The sequence below is a fragment of the Lissotriton vulgaris genome, chromosome 8 (genome assembly GCF_964263255.1).
Source record: "Lissotriton vulgaris chromosome 8, aLisVul1.2, whole genome shotgun sequence".
In the NCBI taxonomy this organism is placed as follows: Eukaryota; Metazoa; Chordata; class Amphibia; order Caudata; family Salamandridae; genus Lissotriton; species Lissotriton vulgaris.
In genome coordinates, this window is record NC_141696.1 from 357342020 (window position 1) to 357358696 (window position 16677).

Here is a 16677-nt window from a genome sequence, read left to right on the forward strand (position 1 = left end):
CACAGCATGTGCTTGGAGGACTTCACCGAGTATTAGACACCTTTCATGAAGGAGGTACCACACAACCTCACAGGGGTTGCCTCCATGGCAGTTTTTTCCCCCAAATGAGGCCCCTGGTGTGAGATCAGTTTTAATATGGAAAGGCTGAGGAGCAGAGTGTGGAGTACCAAGTAGATCAGGTGATACCCTGAAACAACGCTAAAACTTTACACAGCACAAGGTGGACTTGGTACAGGACAGAACAGCAGCCAGTTGTACACCACTGAATCTAAACTGGATGGAGAGGAGGGAATAAGAATGCGCTGTGGCAGGAACTTTTTTGCATATTCTGTAAGGATCTTTATCGGGAGGGGTGTTGCTCTTAAGATCCTCGGCTGATGGCCTAAGATCACATATCAAACCTATCAACACTGCAATGAATGGTGACTACAAAGTGACAATGCAACATACAATACTTAATAGTCGTGGGATAACTAGGCTGATTCCCTAGATAGATCTGACCCTCAGTTTGTGTGATGCTTGAATGTGACTGGCCATGTTGATGGATGGGAAATTTGACCTCTACCTGGAGATTGAATGTTATAATGGGGTGACTCTTTTGAAGTTAAAGATTACAATCAAAAGGGATAGTACAGAAAAGAGCAGCTTCTGCTTTTGCACACTCCGATGGGGTATTACAAGGAGGCCCACAGGCAATGTCAGACACTAGGGGGCATCCAGGAATTAGACAACAAAGTATTAGGCTTCTAAGTAAGCCTATAGGATGGGGTGTGGGTAACACCATTAGGGCCAGATGTACGACCCACCAATTTGCGACTCGCAAATTGAAATGTACAACAGTGTCTCAGACACTGTTTGCAATTCCTAATGGGGTTGCAAATTGCATGCCTCATTAATATCAATGAGGCAGGCGCAATTTGCGACCCCATTAGGAATGGTTAGCACTCACAGGGGTGGTGGCCTGATGGGGTCAGCAGACCACCCACCATGTCTGTGACTGCTTTTAAATAAAGCCGTTTAAAAAAAAAATGTAGCCCGTTTTCCTTAAATAAAAACGGGATGCATCTAAAAAAAAGAAGAATGAAACTTTTCAGTTGAATTTTTCAAGGGCAGGCATTGATCCCTGGGGCCACTGCCAGCCCTTAAAACATTTTTGGGGACCCATTCACAAAGGGGAAGGGGTCCCTGGGGGACCCCTTTCAGTTTGCGAATGGTTTACTACCTACTTGAAGTAGGTGGTAAATTTCGAGTATTTTGCAACCGCAATTGCAGTCGCAAAACATTCATACATACTAATGCGAGTCGCAAATAGGAAGGGATGCCCTTGGCATGCCCCTTCCTAATAGCGAGTCGCAAACCTCATTTTGCGAATCAGTAAAATTTACTGATACGCAAAATGAGAACTGTACATGGCCATGCCTTAAATTGTTGCCGCAAACGGGCCGATTGCCCGTTTGTGACCGCAATTTAGGGTTGTACATCTGGCCCTAAATCGTTGGTCATCATTTAGTGTTTCATGCTGAATCTGGTGGTAAACTTTAGTTTGCAAGGGGCTACACAACCAATTTTTAACCGGTTTTTTTATTGCTGGAGATGTGATAGAGAAAGAGTCCTTAAATGTTCTTATCTTGCAGGACGACAACTTCCAACACTTGAGGACCTTGGTTATGTTATCTCAGAAGTTAGTCGCCCATTTTGAATAATATGATGAGTAATAGTAATAAATAATAGAATAATGATTCCCCCACTGGCCTGGAATGAGAACGAACTGTGCACTGTCTGGAAGACCTATCATTTCCCACTGGGTGTATTACATAAGGTCTCAGCTCTGACCGTTCAGTTGATTTCTCACAACAGAAAGCTCTAGGGGATGTGTCCAGGATGGTACCTTCCTTCATACCTTGTGCCGTGGTTAATTTGTGCCAGTGTTTTCTGGTGTTTGACACTGACACTTATTTATGAAAATACATCACGCTTGAACTTCTTTTTGAACAGAGCTCAATAGTAGAGTGTTGAACAATGCAATATACTGAAAAGATAATGATACTGCTAGCACCGCCAGGCTACCCTGACAGCCTGGGGTGACCTGGAATAATACAAAATGTCACACTTGTTTAAGTGCGATGTTTAATAGGCAATTCGTGCACTGCCATTCAGCAGTTTTCGGCTAGATGTGGGTGGTGCCAGTTCCAGTGGAATACTGTCAGAATCCCTTTCAGAGGACAACGGGGCAAGCAGGATCTAGTGGGCCAAACTGTGAGGGTTGAGGCCCATCACTCCTGGGGCCTCATTTATGAAAAGTGACGCATCGCTGCGTGAAAACAGCGATGCGTCACTTTTCACTGCGCACTCCTTACGACATTCCTGGTGCGTCATATTTAATGTATGACGCATCATGTCGCAAGGAGTTACAGATACGTCAGTATTTCTGACGTATCTGTAAGCGCAAAAGTGACGCATTGCTGGAGTGTGTCACAAAAGTGACGCAACTCCAGCAATGCGTCCTTTCACATGGGGAAAGCCCCATGTGAAAGGGCTTGCGTCAGTCTTACGCCTGCTGTGAGGCAGGCGCAAGATTTTGACGGAACAGCGTCCTAAAAGTGACACCGTGAAATCTCATAGATTTCACTGCGTCACTATTACGAGGCTTTTTGCGGGGAAACGCCCCCTCTGCATACATTATACCTGACGCAGGTATAATGTGGCGCAGGGGTTTAAAAAGTGACGCATCTACCTAGATGCGTCACTTTTTAAATATGGCGCAACGAGGCGCATCGCTGGTGCGTGACAAAAAGTGACGCACCGGCGGCGCAAAACTGACGCAAGGCCTTCATAAATAAGGCCCCAGATGTCTAAGGACCTAACTTACTATGGGCCCTGAGCAACCAAGCCAAGTACCCCTTCCGCACTTGACTCTCAGTAATAGTGTGTGTTGTGCAGTCCAAGACTTAAAAATAAGGCTAGTCCAATGCACTGACAAAGGACACGAAAGTCCAGATGTGTGAAAGGGAGAGGGCAGTACAGCAGCATATCTACTATTTTCTTTCTGTCTGTGCTGGCGCATTTTAGGTTGTCATGTGCCAACATACACATCCTTGCACCACAGTGCAAGGGAGTGTGCATTCTGTAAGGAATAGTTTTTGTAGTGAAAGGGAGCCTTCCAAAACGAAAAGTATCCTTTATGTTTCCTGCTTTGTATGTGTGGCATGCATGCAAAGTAGGAAAAACAAGAAGAAATGTAAACATTTCTCCTCGTTAAACATGCCTGAAGAAGGCATAAGGTTAGGCCGCAAACTCCTGTCTATGAATGTTTATAGACAGGATTTGCATCAAAAGCCATGGGTTGTTGATTGGCAAGGCCCATGTACTTCCCATCTAACACCCCGTTCTTAACCCAAAGTAACGCAAAGCGGTGCTTAAGGCAATTTTGTGTTTCTTTGTGAATCATTCCAATGCAAATCCTGATTTGCGTTGGATAGTAACTCCCAGCATAACACTTTGTGCCAGGTTTGCATTACAAAAACTGACGCAAAGCATTAGTAAATCTGGGACCCCAGGGTACTAACTTGGACATTGTGCATGCAGGGCCAGCTTTAGGTTGGTGCGGCCGGTGCACGGCACCAAGCGCCAAGCTCTGGTTGGTTACTTAAGGCACACACGGTTTGAAGCTAGCAGGGGGCGTGCCTGCTCACGCATCTTACTGACCTTGAGCCCAGAGGTTGTGTGGGAGCACTCACGCCGCTCCACACACCAGGAAAAAGATTATGACAGCAGCGGCAGCTTGTTATTTAAAAAGACAAGCAGCTTGCTTGTCTTTCTCATGTTGCGCAGCAGGGCTGGCAAATCCAGTGCTGAAGATTTGAGGTGTCATAGACATTTCATGGGAGCAGCTGTAAAATTACCACGGGGGCCATTGTGCCCAGAGCGAAATGCTCAGGAGAGCAGGAGCTGTGTTTTTTTGTTGCAGTTTTATGTACTGCAAATTCGACCCAAAGGTATTGGAGCGCTTTACATGAGCACCAGTTGCACTACACAAGGATACATTGTTTTTTTTGGTAGACACTGGGAGGTTAAACGATTCTCCCAGGATCACAGGATGTTGAGCTGACGCTGAAACTCAAACCTGGTTACCCAGTTTCTAAAGTCTGCAGCTCTGGTTTTTACGGCACATCTAGCCCTTACACCTCCTCCTCCTCTCAGTTAACCAAAAATAACTTCGAAACAGGTCCATACTGGCCCCTATATTCATGTCATTAATTTTGATCTCTAAAACACCGATCTTATTCTCAATACTGTAATACCTTTTAAAGTAATCCATGTCAGGGGTGCAGTCCCTGTTTAGGGTTTAGTTGTTTTGCATCTTCTAACAAAGTTAGCATTTTATAGATGTGTGTTTTTGCAGGTTTTTACATGTAGTAAATGAATATTGTATAGTGCATACACTCAATTGAGTTCCTTCTAGGTGTCTGGGTGATTACAGGGTACGACTTCAAGGAAGAACACATTTCTCACAGTGAGTTAGTAGATCATAAAGGTGTACAGACCAAGGGGCATATCATCAAGCTGAATTCCGCCGCTTTAGCGGCCCTTTTCGGCCGAAAAGCAGTAATTTTTTTAGCGCTCAATCATCAAGGACACGCGTGTTACCTTGGGTAAGCAGCCTTTTAAACTCCACTTTGCATGTCAGAGATGAATATTGCTAATGACATGCAAAGTAGGCATGCCCTGACATTTCTCTGTGGAAATCCACGCTGACACGGCAGCGCAATATTAGCAAGCCTCGAGCAAACCTGCGATGCGATAAAATAAACCGCTCTAACTGTGGTTATTGTGGGTTTGTAACGCCTGGTTAGAAACTGACTTAATGACGCACAAAAGGGACCACAGGTCCAAATTGCTCGGAGGATTTCAAACTGTCTAAATGTGCTCAGCCAGGCACAGTGGGGGGGTTTCCCGTTTCAGGACGGTTCCCCCCCACACACCAGAGGTGTCATGCTTCATCATAGGGAGGCCTTCTCATGTGAAAGGCCTGGTCTTTATGTGGGCTATAACCCCTTCTCTATGAGGGAGGAGCTCAGGGATGTTTTTTTAAGTCAGAAGGAGTGTACTAATCCCCTATGAGAGACTTGCGTGTGTAAAAAAAAAAAGGGGAAAGTGCAGTGCTTTAATGTGAAAGTTAAAACTGTCTGCAGGGTTAGCTATATTGTAGCTTTATTCAGCTACCCGGCATCAGGATTAAAAACAGTGAGTGGCTGATACCACAAGTGCCAACATTAGAGACAAATGTGTGTATCTCGCTAGACCAACATGTTTCGGCCAAAGAGACCTATATTAGTGTTGCGGCCTTCTTCAAGGTCAGTTATTCAGCTACTGCAATAGTTATGTGTAACTAAACGTGAAAAAACATATAAAAACGCATGAATAAGTCAAACGTATAATACTGAACCAGTGTAATTGACTGATCAGTGTGTACGGCATACAAACCCTGTAAGTTGCAGAACTCACTATGTCTGTCCCGGCATATTAGCCATGTGGCACAGGAAGCTGTCCCCGGACGTTCACTGACATACCAGACTGCTCAACGAGAGGTGGTCTTGGTGCATGTACCACATGGCTAATATGCTGGGACAGACGTAGTGAATTCTGCCACCTATAAGGGTTATATGCCTGGTTGAGCACATTTAGACAGTTTGAAATCCTCCATGCAATTTGAACCCATTGCCCCTTTTGTGTGTCATTAATTTGGTGGGGAGTTGGCGCACGCAGGTCCTTAAAACTCCTCGAGCGCCCAAGTGTATTTATTATTAGTGAAACTGACTTAGCCATACTTTTAATGGCAGGTGGATTGTACGGCTGAGGCAACGAAGCATTTTATCAAGGAAACGTATCGTATTTCCCGCTTTCCGCGATTCTGTTTGATGCCGCTTTCCCAGGATTTAATCGGCGTGGAGATATGCGTTGATAAAAACGCGATATCTCACTGACTAAATCCTGCGATACGTGCGTTAAACAGAATCGCGTAAAGCGGGAAATGCAATATTTATTGCGTTTCCTTGATAATATGTCCCTACATGCTCTTCCAATCATTGTCCTCTCTTCAGAGCAATGTTAACTTGAGTACTGATGTTAATGCCTAATTTATATGAAAGTGGGTGACGGAGGTACACAGTTGTGGAAATTCGGACTGCGCAAAAAAAGGAAATTCTGTGTTTATAGATGAATGAGTGACGCAAGAAAGTAAATGCAAAAGGTGTGGGTGAAAAGTGTGATGAAAGATTTGAGAGAGGCTTTCAGAAAGATGCGGGGAATAAGAGGGTCTAAGTGTACAGCAGAATGAGAGACTGCAGAGGAAAGTGGTACAGAAGGAAGATGTGGAGTAAATGATTCACTCCAAAGCTACTCCTTCCACAGAACTTAGAAATGTTTAATTCACAGTCTCATGTTTTCAGAATTTATACACTTTCAATTCTAATTATTCACATGGTGTTATTCATTTATATGACACTGGTAATAAGCACTGACAAGGCCAATAGGTCTGGTTTGATTTAGGCACATGTTCGTTGTGTGTGATCGATCAGGATGCAATTAAAGAAAAGTCAGAGAGGCACAACATCCTTTTCAGGTGGCACTCTGTCAAAAGAACTGAATTCTACTTCAAATATTTTAAGTCACACAATTAATTAAACAGGCCTCACCTTTTGGAATGGATTCCCAGTTCTGTTTTTCTGACCATAGTTCTTAATCAGCCCACCTACAACCGTTACATCCCACTTAAAGCCCTGAAAACGGGGGGGGGGGCAAAAGGGACAACTTAGATTCATAAAGGTGCATCGCTTTACTTCTACATTTCTGACTGTTCTGTGTGAGGGGAAGGGTCCTGCTAGTGTTCAGTACTTATATTAAATTCGGCCTGCCATTGAAATGTGATGTTTTGCTGTCTTATATTAAAGTCCTTAACTTTAAAAATGTAAATCTCTGATCTGGTTATCAGCAAAGACTGCAAGAACCCTTGATGTAATTCAAGCCAGCCTTGCAGTCCCTGTTTACATTTCACTCCTTTTCGTTTATATTGCATGGTATGCTCCCCTAGCATGTAGGTTAAAAAAAATAAAAAAGTCTCATATTTGTATTTGTGATCTTTCTGAAAGAATTTGAACACTTACAACAAACAGGTCAGAATGTTTCCAGATTTAAAAAGAATGTGCACTATGATAATACTGATAAATAACATTTTAACAGCTGCGGCTGTAGTGTGTTTTTGTCGCACATAGACTACTAGAGACTTTTAATAAATGTCATACTAATTTGCAAATTCTAATACGATCTTTTTTCTCTCCCTATCCCATCTAAATCGACCCACATTTCCCCCCATCTCATTTACTCTTAGTTGTCCTTTTAATCCAGCCAATTGATGCCATCTGGGCCTGTGCGCGTGCCTGCCCCGCTGACTGCGTATGCACTCAAGAACGAAGCTGTTCCGTTTTATGCGACCGGATTGGACTCCCGGATGTGCCCGTCCGTTTCCCGTGTGAGGCGTCGTTCATTACCCTTGACAAAAACAACATAAAATTTCTGTCCGAAAGAGCCTTTGGGACACTGCCTTCACTCAAATCCCTATCATTGAAGCATAACAATATCTCGTTTATCACTCCAGGCGCCTTTAAAGGACTTCCCAACTTAATAGAGCTGAAGATGGCGCACAACGAATACATCCGTTACCTGCACACTAGAACATTCTCAGCTCTGAAAAAACTGGTCAAACTTGACCTTGCTAACTGCAACCTTTTCAACATTCCAGACCGGATTTTTGTAGAGCTTCCATTCCTATCACATCTTTTCTTGTTTGAGAACAACTTTCGAAGGATCCCAGGGTCCATTCGCGGAATGGAGAACTTGACCCATGTCTATCTGGAAAGAAACCGAATAGAAGCTATTGCATACAATTCTCTGCAGGATCTAGGCAACCTGAAATATCTCAACCTCCAGGAAAACAAGATTTATGTGATTCATGACCTGTCCTTCCAGGATTGCCGGAAAATGGAATACCTTTATTTGAACGACAACTTGCTCATGGAGCTGCCGGAAAGTTCATTTAAAGGCCTTGGGCGCTTGAAGTTACTCAATTTAGGAGGCAACTTAATAAGGAATTTGACCAACACTTGGTTTCAAGACTTGTTTGAGCTTGAAATACTTTATCTGGACCGAAATAGAATCAACTACATCGAAGAAGGATCTTTTGAAAACCTAACTAGTCTGGTATCATTGCACTTGAACAGTAACAACCTAACATCTCTGCCCTTCCCCATTTTCAAACCAGTTTATTTCATCGGTCGGCTTTATCTCTTCAGGAACCCCTGGGAGTGCGACTGCAGAATTGAATGGTTGAAGAAGTGGATGCTCAATTACAAGCTGGTTCGAGATATTCCCTGCGCCTCCCCCAACTCAGTTGCAGGAGCCGACCTGAGCGAAGTCTTTTTCGACAGATCCCCCGAGGGTTCCTGCCTTGATCCCATGGAGAGAAACCTAAGTTGGTTCACCACAACTCCCGCTGAGGAGCTTCGCTCTACAATGGAGACCAGGCTAGGCAGCCTCCTCTCCAAACTCCTAATGCAGGAGGGAGGTTGGATAGATGTAGAGAACACAACAGATACTTCGTATAATGTGACTACATACGAGGCTTCTTTTGGGATTGGGACCCATTGTGTGAAGCAGAGTCAACCCTGTCTTCTGGTTCTATCACTAGCAGTGTGGATTCTTTGTGGTTTTAGCTCAGTTAGTGAAGCTTACTGATTTGAAACATTTGACAATTTTGTTTTGTTTGCACAACAGTGTGGTAATCTAGTCAGGGTAGGGGTCAGGCCAGGAGTGCTGAAAACCATGTTGACGTTCAAGTTTCAAGTACTGAAGCACCAATAAAAAAATGTATCACACACTTTTTTATAGGCAAAAAGCATTAAGCATACATAGTTTGCAAATTAAGCATCTTTTATGGAGTTTCAATTGCATTATGGAGCATGTTAATGATTTTATATAAAGTACCTCAGATTACGGTTACTTGAGATGTGCACCCTTTCCCAAACACATGTGTTGTTCCTTAAATAAATATTTTAGCATCTACCAAATTTGCCATTGAAACCCCAATTTAATTATTATTTTTTTTCCCATTTTTTGGGGGTGAACTCCATTTTTAGAACTGCTTTCAACCTTTAAATAGTGGGTAAATATCTACTTTTATCTAGTTTTCCTCTTAGAATTATCTCACTTAAACCCACATTACGCGTTGGCACCCCTTTCGGTGTGCAGATACCGGGGGTGGAATTAGTTACCCATCTCTATGCTGAAGACCGGCCATACAAACTGCATGCTTTACTCGCCCGTTTTCACCATTTCAATGAAAAAAACATTAGACTGTTCTTGATTTTGTCAGCAATCTTGAACCCTTTATACTGGAAGGGACAGAGGACAGGATGTGCAGCCCATTACATCAGCAAACATCCAGTGTCAAATATTGCACTTTTATTTTCCAGCAACAATAAAATTCAACCTTATGCTTCGCTCGTTTGCTTCTGGAATGGATCTAAATACCACACTTCCCGTCATCCTTTCTCAAGTCCTGTGGTTAGGGGTTTATGACTGCCCACCAAAGGGAGAGTTGTCTAACAAGACAATGCTCATAACAACATCAAGATAGAGGGAAATAGCAATTGAAGGAGTAATCTGGCAGAAGTTAAGACATTAATAGCAAGGAAATACATTTTTTTAAAGTTGCATCTCACCTTATATTATGAGTCCCACTGAATGGGAGATATCTCACAGTACACTACACTGTGAAAGGGGTGCATTCACAGCTTACAAATAAGATGCCAGTGAAGTGTTGCCAACAGGAATAACTTTGGGAGTGCATAAAAGACTGCACTGCAATGTTACATGTTACGTCACTAAGTGGAGTGGTGTGGCTCACTGGTTAGAGGCGGCAGACCTTGGAGCAGAAGTCGGCCGGGACCAGGGTTCAATTCCGACGTGGCAGGGTCGTGTACTTGGGTCAGCGGACTCGATAATTCTCGCTTCGGAAGCCAGGACGGGTTCCCCAGCGTTATACAGTGCCAGGAAACCTACGGATAGCAGTGCGCTTTACAAGCTCAATCATACGCTGCATGATAATCTCTTTCGTGTGCAAACTCTCTCGCTGTCTCTCTGGATTTTCCATTATACTCAATTGACTAACATCCCTAATAGGTTCTATTTCCTGTTCCAGTAAAATAATGAATGCAGGTCTTCGTGGAATAGGTAGGAACAGCTTTTATTTGCACAATAAAATGAGTTCACGTGTTATTGAGAATTTGTATTCGAGACCACTCAGCACCTTCCATGGTTTTAAACACTTCGTACCCGACGGTGGCACACGTTTGAAGTAAAGTTACTCGATAGAGGTTTTTACATTTTAAGAGAACTAATGTGTGAAGACTCCTGGTCCAGTAATAGAGTGTTACACATCTTAACAATAGGTGTCAGATGGAAGCCCCTTCTTAGAGTGCAAGGGATTATGTAAGTTTGAATTTACAGTTCCTGTGATGTTGAAAGAACATCAAAGCCTACCATTCCATACCAAGGGTGTGTTTGGCAGGGAGACCACAATTGCCAACGTTCCCTAACCCATATCGAGACTCAGCCCATGTTAGTAGAACTACATTCGTTACCACTTGTGGTACAGTTGTCAACAAATTTAGCCTACTCCTCAAAGGAATTTGTAAATCTACACACCTAGGTTGTCCAATGTATTGGTAAGGAATTACATTTCTTTTTAGAATTTTGAAAGATTTTCAGAAGTGTTCCTGAGAAGCTCACTCTAAAAAATTGAGTTATTACTTAAGGGGGTAAGTACCCACCTCAAGTAATAATCACAATCCTTGAGAGGATGAACCACCAAAGTCACTAAATAAATGTGATCTGAATCCACCGGCAGCTACGGCAAAGAGCAGACAGCCTTAACTTAAAGGCAATGTGTAAAGTATTTAGGTAGTACTAAAACAGTAACAGGCTTAACTTAGTGGCAATGTGTAAAGTATTTAGGTAGTACTAAAACAGTAACAACGTTGAAATGCAAAACAATAAAATCATGAAAAGAATTAGAAATATAGAATATACTTTGGCAAACAAAATTACACAATAAATGTCAAAACTCTAATAAGGGGAACCAGAGATATACATGTTTAAACCTTTAAGTAGAATTAGCACCAAGAAGCACATGATAGTCAATGGTCGCAGTAGCACAGGACCTAGGCACAATTTGACATTGACCGAAATGGAGCACCGGTTAGATATAATAACCAGGTTCCTCCTGGTCAAAGATTTAACCTTCTGACGTTTATTTTTTATTTTATTCTACAGAGTTTTATATAGTGCAAACTTGACCTGAATAGGGTATCAGAGCGGTTTACATAGCTCCAGTTGCATTACATGAGGACACATTCATTTTTTGTGAGGCATGGGGAGATTAAGTGATTTGCCCAGAATCACAGGATGTTCAGCATCATTGACGAGACTAGAGGTCGACTGTCCTAGCCGTTAGCCCACCTCCTCTCCCCAACAAACCTTAGTCCTTTAATTCAAAACCACCTCAGGAACACACTTCTAAAGCACCCAGGACCTTAGAGTAGGCACTTTGAGACTCACAGGATGGTACCAGGCAGAGGCCAACAGAAGGGTGCAGTCCAGGTCCAGTTGCCACTGGTTAGCTTGGCAGCTGCAGGAAAGGCCTCTTGTAGCTTGTTGTGTCCCTGTAGCTTTAACAGGCGATCATCCTTATGACTCTTGGAGTCCACTTCTTTGTCCAGGTACTAGAGGGAGAGCAGACCCACTCCTTTAGGACTCTTCTCATGTTTCAGACAGCAGGTTCAGTCCTCTTCTGATCTTCCACAGGAACAGGAGTGTTCTAAAGTGGTGCCTGGAATTCCACATTTAAACCTGGCAAAAGCTTGTGAGTGGGAATGACCCCTGGGGAAACATTAACCAATGAGATAAAGGTTCCAAGGGCAAAACCTACCCACTTTGAACAGTTTGAAGATGGTTGAAATTTTGACCACACTAAACTTTGGCTTGACGTTTTGGTTGTGTGTGGGAAGTGTACTATGGTATCCTAGTGTCCATTCGCGTCTAAAACTAAAATCCATTCTTATGTAGTCTCTGTAGCTCTGAGAAACTCAGAGAAACCTGGTAGAACAAAAACTAAGTTCATCAGCAACCAGACAGTGGATGCACATGAATTGTGTTGGTATCTTGTGTCCCTCATTTGAAACGTGCCCCTAATGTCCTATGTAAACCACAGCAGACTTGTCAAGCATGAAGTTTCACTGTGATGTCAACAAGGAGCCAACCCCAATGGGGGCTCGTCTGGCTGGTGGACAAAAGAAGGATGCATGCCTGGGTGTTAGGCCTACCTTGTCACAGGCAGATGGAGCTATTTGAAGTTAATCAAGTCCATGGGCCCAGCCCACAGGCCATCCTGTTAAGCAGTGGCGTAACATTAGCCCCCGCAGCCCCAATGTGCGGGAGGCACTGAGATCTAGGGGGTCCCCTCCGCACAGTTCACTGGGATCAAAGTGGTAGGTGGTGGGGTGTCCTTCATGTACTCTGTAGGGGGGCCCCCTCAAGTGTTGTTACTCCACTGCTGTTAAAGGCACAACAACACCTCCCCAAACCTAAAGACTTTTGTCCCTGTCTTAGGAGCAAGTTCATATCTCATCCACACCCATTGAAATGTTAAAAACTGGCTGGCCGAAGTTGGAGAGCAAAATGCGGATTTAGGGGCATATTAACATACATTTTACCCAATGCGGGAAGCAAGCAAAGTTGCTGCACTGCATGAAAGGAAGACAGCTGAAATTTGGCAAATCATCGAAGATATTGCGCATTTTTGCTGTCTCCCAGCACTGGCACACTTCGTGCTGCTTAGTGCCAAAGCATAGGAATTCCCATGCTCCACCCACGGGATGTCTCCCTAACGCAAAGTATTGCAAGGCAGTACTATGCCCTGCCTCGCGTTAATTTTTTGAGGGAAATTCCCATGCAAAGCCACACAAATCACTAATAGCATTTTGTGTCTAATGGCTCCACCGAAAAAATGGCAAATCTGCGATACAAAACGTTAGTAAATCTGCCCCTTAACTTCCAGGGACTCCTGGCAGGACAAATGCCATATTCTAAAAGTTACTTTTCTATAATATTTAGAAAAAATCGGAATTCACCATTAAATTAGATTTTTAACAGCTATTAAACATAGGTGTTCAAATATTTTTCTAGCTAATCCCATTCCTAATTTACAGTAATAGTATTTAATATTTCATACATGTGCTTGCCTATGGAACAGCCAATCCTGCTACATTTTAGGGATTTTGCCCTGTAAGGGCATGTTTAACCTCAAACTTTTATATGTCCTACCTTTAAATACCATGCACCTTGCCTTATGAGCAATAAGGCCTACTCAGGGTGACTTATTGCTATTTAAAAGGAAGGTTTATGCCTGTCAAAAGAGGTTATTTTTACTGGTCAAATATACAGTTTTAAAACTGCATAGTCAGGCTACAATGGTAGACTGGAAAACAGGTTTTACAGTACTACCAGAGTGGGTGGCAAAATGAGTGCTGCAGCCCATTAATAGCATTTAATTTACAGGCTATGGATGCATTTGGTAACATTTACAAGGCACTTATGAGTAAATGAAGGCCCGAGTTACTAAGCCCTTGCATTGCCATTGCGTCACGCAAGGCGACGCAAGGCAATGCTAGGGCTTAAGTGATATTTACTAAGCCATGCAGAGCCACCTTGCATGGCTCTGTGTAGCTTAGTAAATCCAGAGTAACGTAAGGCAGCGCAAATCACTGCCTTGCGTACCACTATGTTGGGAAGGCATTCCATGAGTGGAGTGTGGGTTCCCACGCAAACACACATGGATTATGGTGCATTTCAAGATTTACTAAGGGTAGTAAACCTGGGAATGCGTCAAAATTCTTAGCGATCTAAACAGAGGCATAATGAGGCAAATATGTTTATTTCTCCTCGTTATTTCCTCTTTCAATGTGTGCTGCATTATACAGCACACATAGAAAAAAAGAAATGCATCTCGGGATTGTTATTGTGCTGTAAGGTCTTCGTTAATGTACAAAAACTATCCTGCCTGTAATGCAGGCACTCTTACTCTATGGTGCACGGGTTCCTACATTGGTGCTAGGTAGCACTCAGTGCGCCAGTACAGAAAGAGAGCAGGTACGTGTCATATCTTAGTAAATATGGTACGTTCCTGCTCTCTCCATTTAACTCAGAGTAGCAAGTTGTCTTGCTGTGTTGTGTCAAATGTTATAAATCTGGGCCTCTATGTGCCAATCAGTAGTGTATCAGTTTTACTATGTTGAAAGGAGTAGTACAAGCATTTTACCACTGGTTAGCAGGCGTAAAGTGCACAGAGTTCTATAGCAAGTAAAAATAGTGTTCACCATAAAGGCAAAATAAATCAGGGTTACCCTCCAGAAAGAGCATATTTCCAACACTCACAATCCTTAGGATTTACACTTGCGTAATTGTGCATATATATATTTGCATAAGTGTAAAATGTTCATCATACACATTTTTCCCTCTTTTTTTCCAAAATGGGTAAAACAGAGTTCCTGTGAAGACCCCACCTTCCTACATCCTTACCAATTTTGGTTCAGCTCCATTTCCATCCTGGAGACGGATTTATTGTTGAACTGACAGGAATAAATCTCCAACTGTTCCCAAGGTGGGGATAGACCAAGTTAAAATTGTGTATACCCTTAAGCACAAAGAATGTGTAGTTGTACGCACGCTTTGAAGGGCATCCTAATGCAAGAAAGGTGTCTTCCCATCCATGGGACAATATTTGCAACTTTTTAATATCACACCATATCAGTATTATTTAATGTCTGAATAAATGGTGTTACAAGTATACAATTCACATTTCCAGACTTCAAAATAACACTTTTAAATCAAGCTATTTTCACATGTTAATTGAGTTTAAACAAGTACATGGCTTAGTGAAAATATATATTTTAAAATAAATATTGCTGTGAATATAACAAGTCATAAATATAGAAGCAATTGCAAGACTATCCATTCTTGGATCTTTCTTCAGGGAAAAACCTACATTCACAATAAGTTTGCCTTTAAATATTTCTTGGGCAGTAACACGATAAACATTGGCCAACGTAGGTTAGAAGATCATGGGGACGAGGTTCTTCTAAAAATTACAAACCTTTTGAAGTAAAAAAATGTGTAAAAAATGAATGAGGACCGTTTGCAATTTTTCCTTTCAGTTTGCTATGTAATCAAGTTAGGAGCTTTTGCTACAATATTTATTTTTCGGGATTTTACACCTTTTCATACTGTGCAATGTTTCTGGTAAAATGTTTATGCCCATCTACTTACTGGCTTTTACCTTATTCACTTTGTATGTGTACTTCACCACTTTTCTCTAGATTTTCTATATTGTGCTTTCACATTTTTCTTCTGCCCTTGTTTTTTATGCTTTCGTTGATAGCATCTGGGTATATTTTATCAAATATGAATTTGTTTGATCAACTGCCAACAGACTCTGTAGACAACATTACATGTATTTGATTCACTTTAATATCTGGATGAAGGCACTAAATCCCCACAAGGTTTAGGGTCCTTAATTTTAACCCCATTGCCCTCTCTCATTTTTGGGGTCCCTTATAATAACTTACAGAAATCTGCATATTGTGCAGGTGTTTCTTGAGCTTACCTTCTGAAGTGTTGACTTAGCCACTCACACCAGCATCCTCCTTGATGAAAGATCTTGGTGTGTACTTTCGTGATTAAAGGACTGTTATGGCAAGGATGAACAGAATACGTATGTACTTTGTAAGCCTCTCCCTTTTGTCTACGGAGAACATCAATGGATTTCTGCAAATGGATTGCCTGTTGACAATTTTTTTTATTTTTGCAAGCACTTTTTCTTCATTCACTTAAAATATACCATCATGTGGTGAATGGTCTTAAAACATTCATAAATAAATGTTACTGTCCTTCCAGTTCAGCTACTCTGGGGGGGAAAACACAAGTGCAAAGGACATTTCTATCAGAGAAGTATAAAGGTATGATGGATGCATAGGGAAATCCACCACCTTGGTAAGTGATGGGACTAAGGCTGGTGGTTAATCCTAGGTGTGGATGAGGGAACCTAGGGGACGTCGATCTCAGTGGAGGAAACCTGCAGGACAAATGAGACACTGGGAGAGCTACCATGAGATGAAGTCAAGAAGAAATGCTTTGAACAGCAAGTGCTAGAGAGGTGGAGTTGCATCAGCAGAGGTGACAGTGGTGAAAAACATCTGATTTCCTGAGTATACAGCATTAGAAGCAGGTGATCCTCACAAAAACCATCTTTCTGTAAGTGGAAAAAGACGTATACAAATTTGGGGAAACTGGTGAACGCAATGGTACATGTTCAGGAGATGAACTTAACACTTATTACCAAAAGAAACTGTATATGGTCACCTGTAACTTTTTTTCTTACAAATACTTCTAGTTCCCATATATCCCAAGAACTGAAGAAGTATCCAAGACACCTAGAAACAATTAATGACTGTAATTTATTATAGATTGATACATGTTATTGAAGTATTTAGGTTTACACAGTTTGAA

At 42.2% G+C, this 16677-nt stretch overlaps 1 protein-coding gene across 1 annotated transcript in view; it reads left to right on the forward strand.

Annotated features, from left to right (window-relative positions):
- Positions 1–8994, forward strand: part of NYX (nyctalopin) — a 123040-nt gene extending 114046 nt beyond the window's left edge. The window contains exon 2 of the mRNA XM_086933277.1: positions 7388–8994. Coding sequence (XP_086789403.1) covers positions 7388–8790 — 1403 coding nt within the window. The 3' untranslated portion in view covers positions 8791–8994. The remainder of the gene's footprint in view (positions 1–7387) is intronic.
- The last annotated feature ends 7683 nt before the right edge of the window (positions 8995–16677 follow it).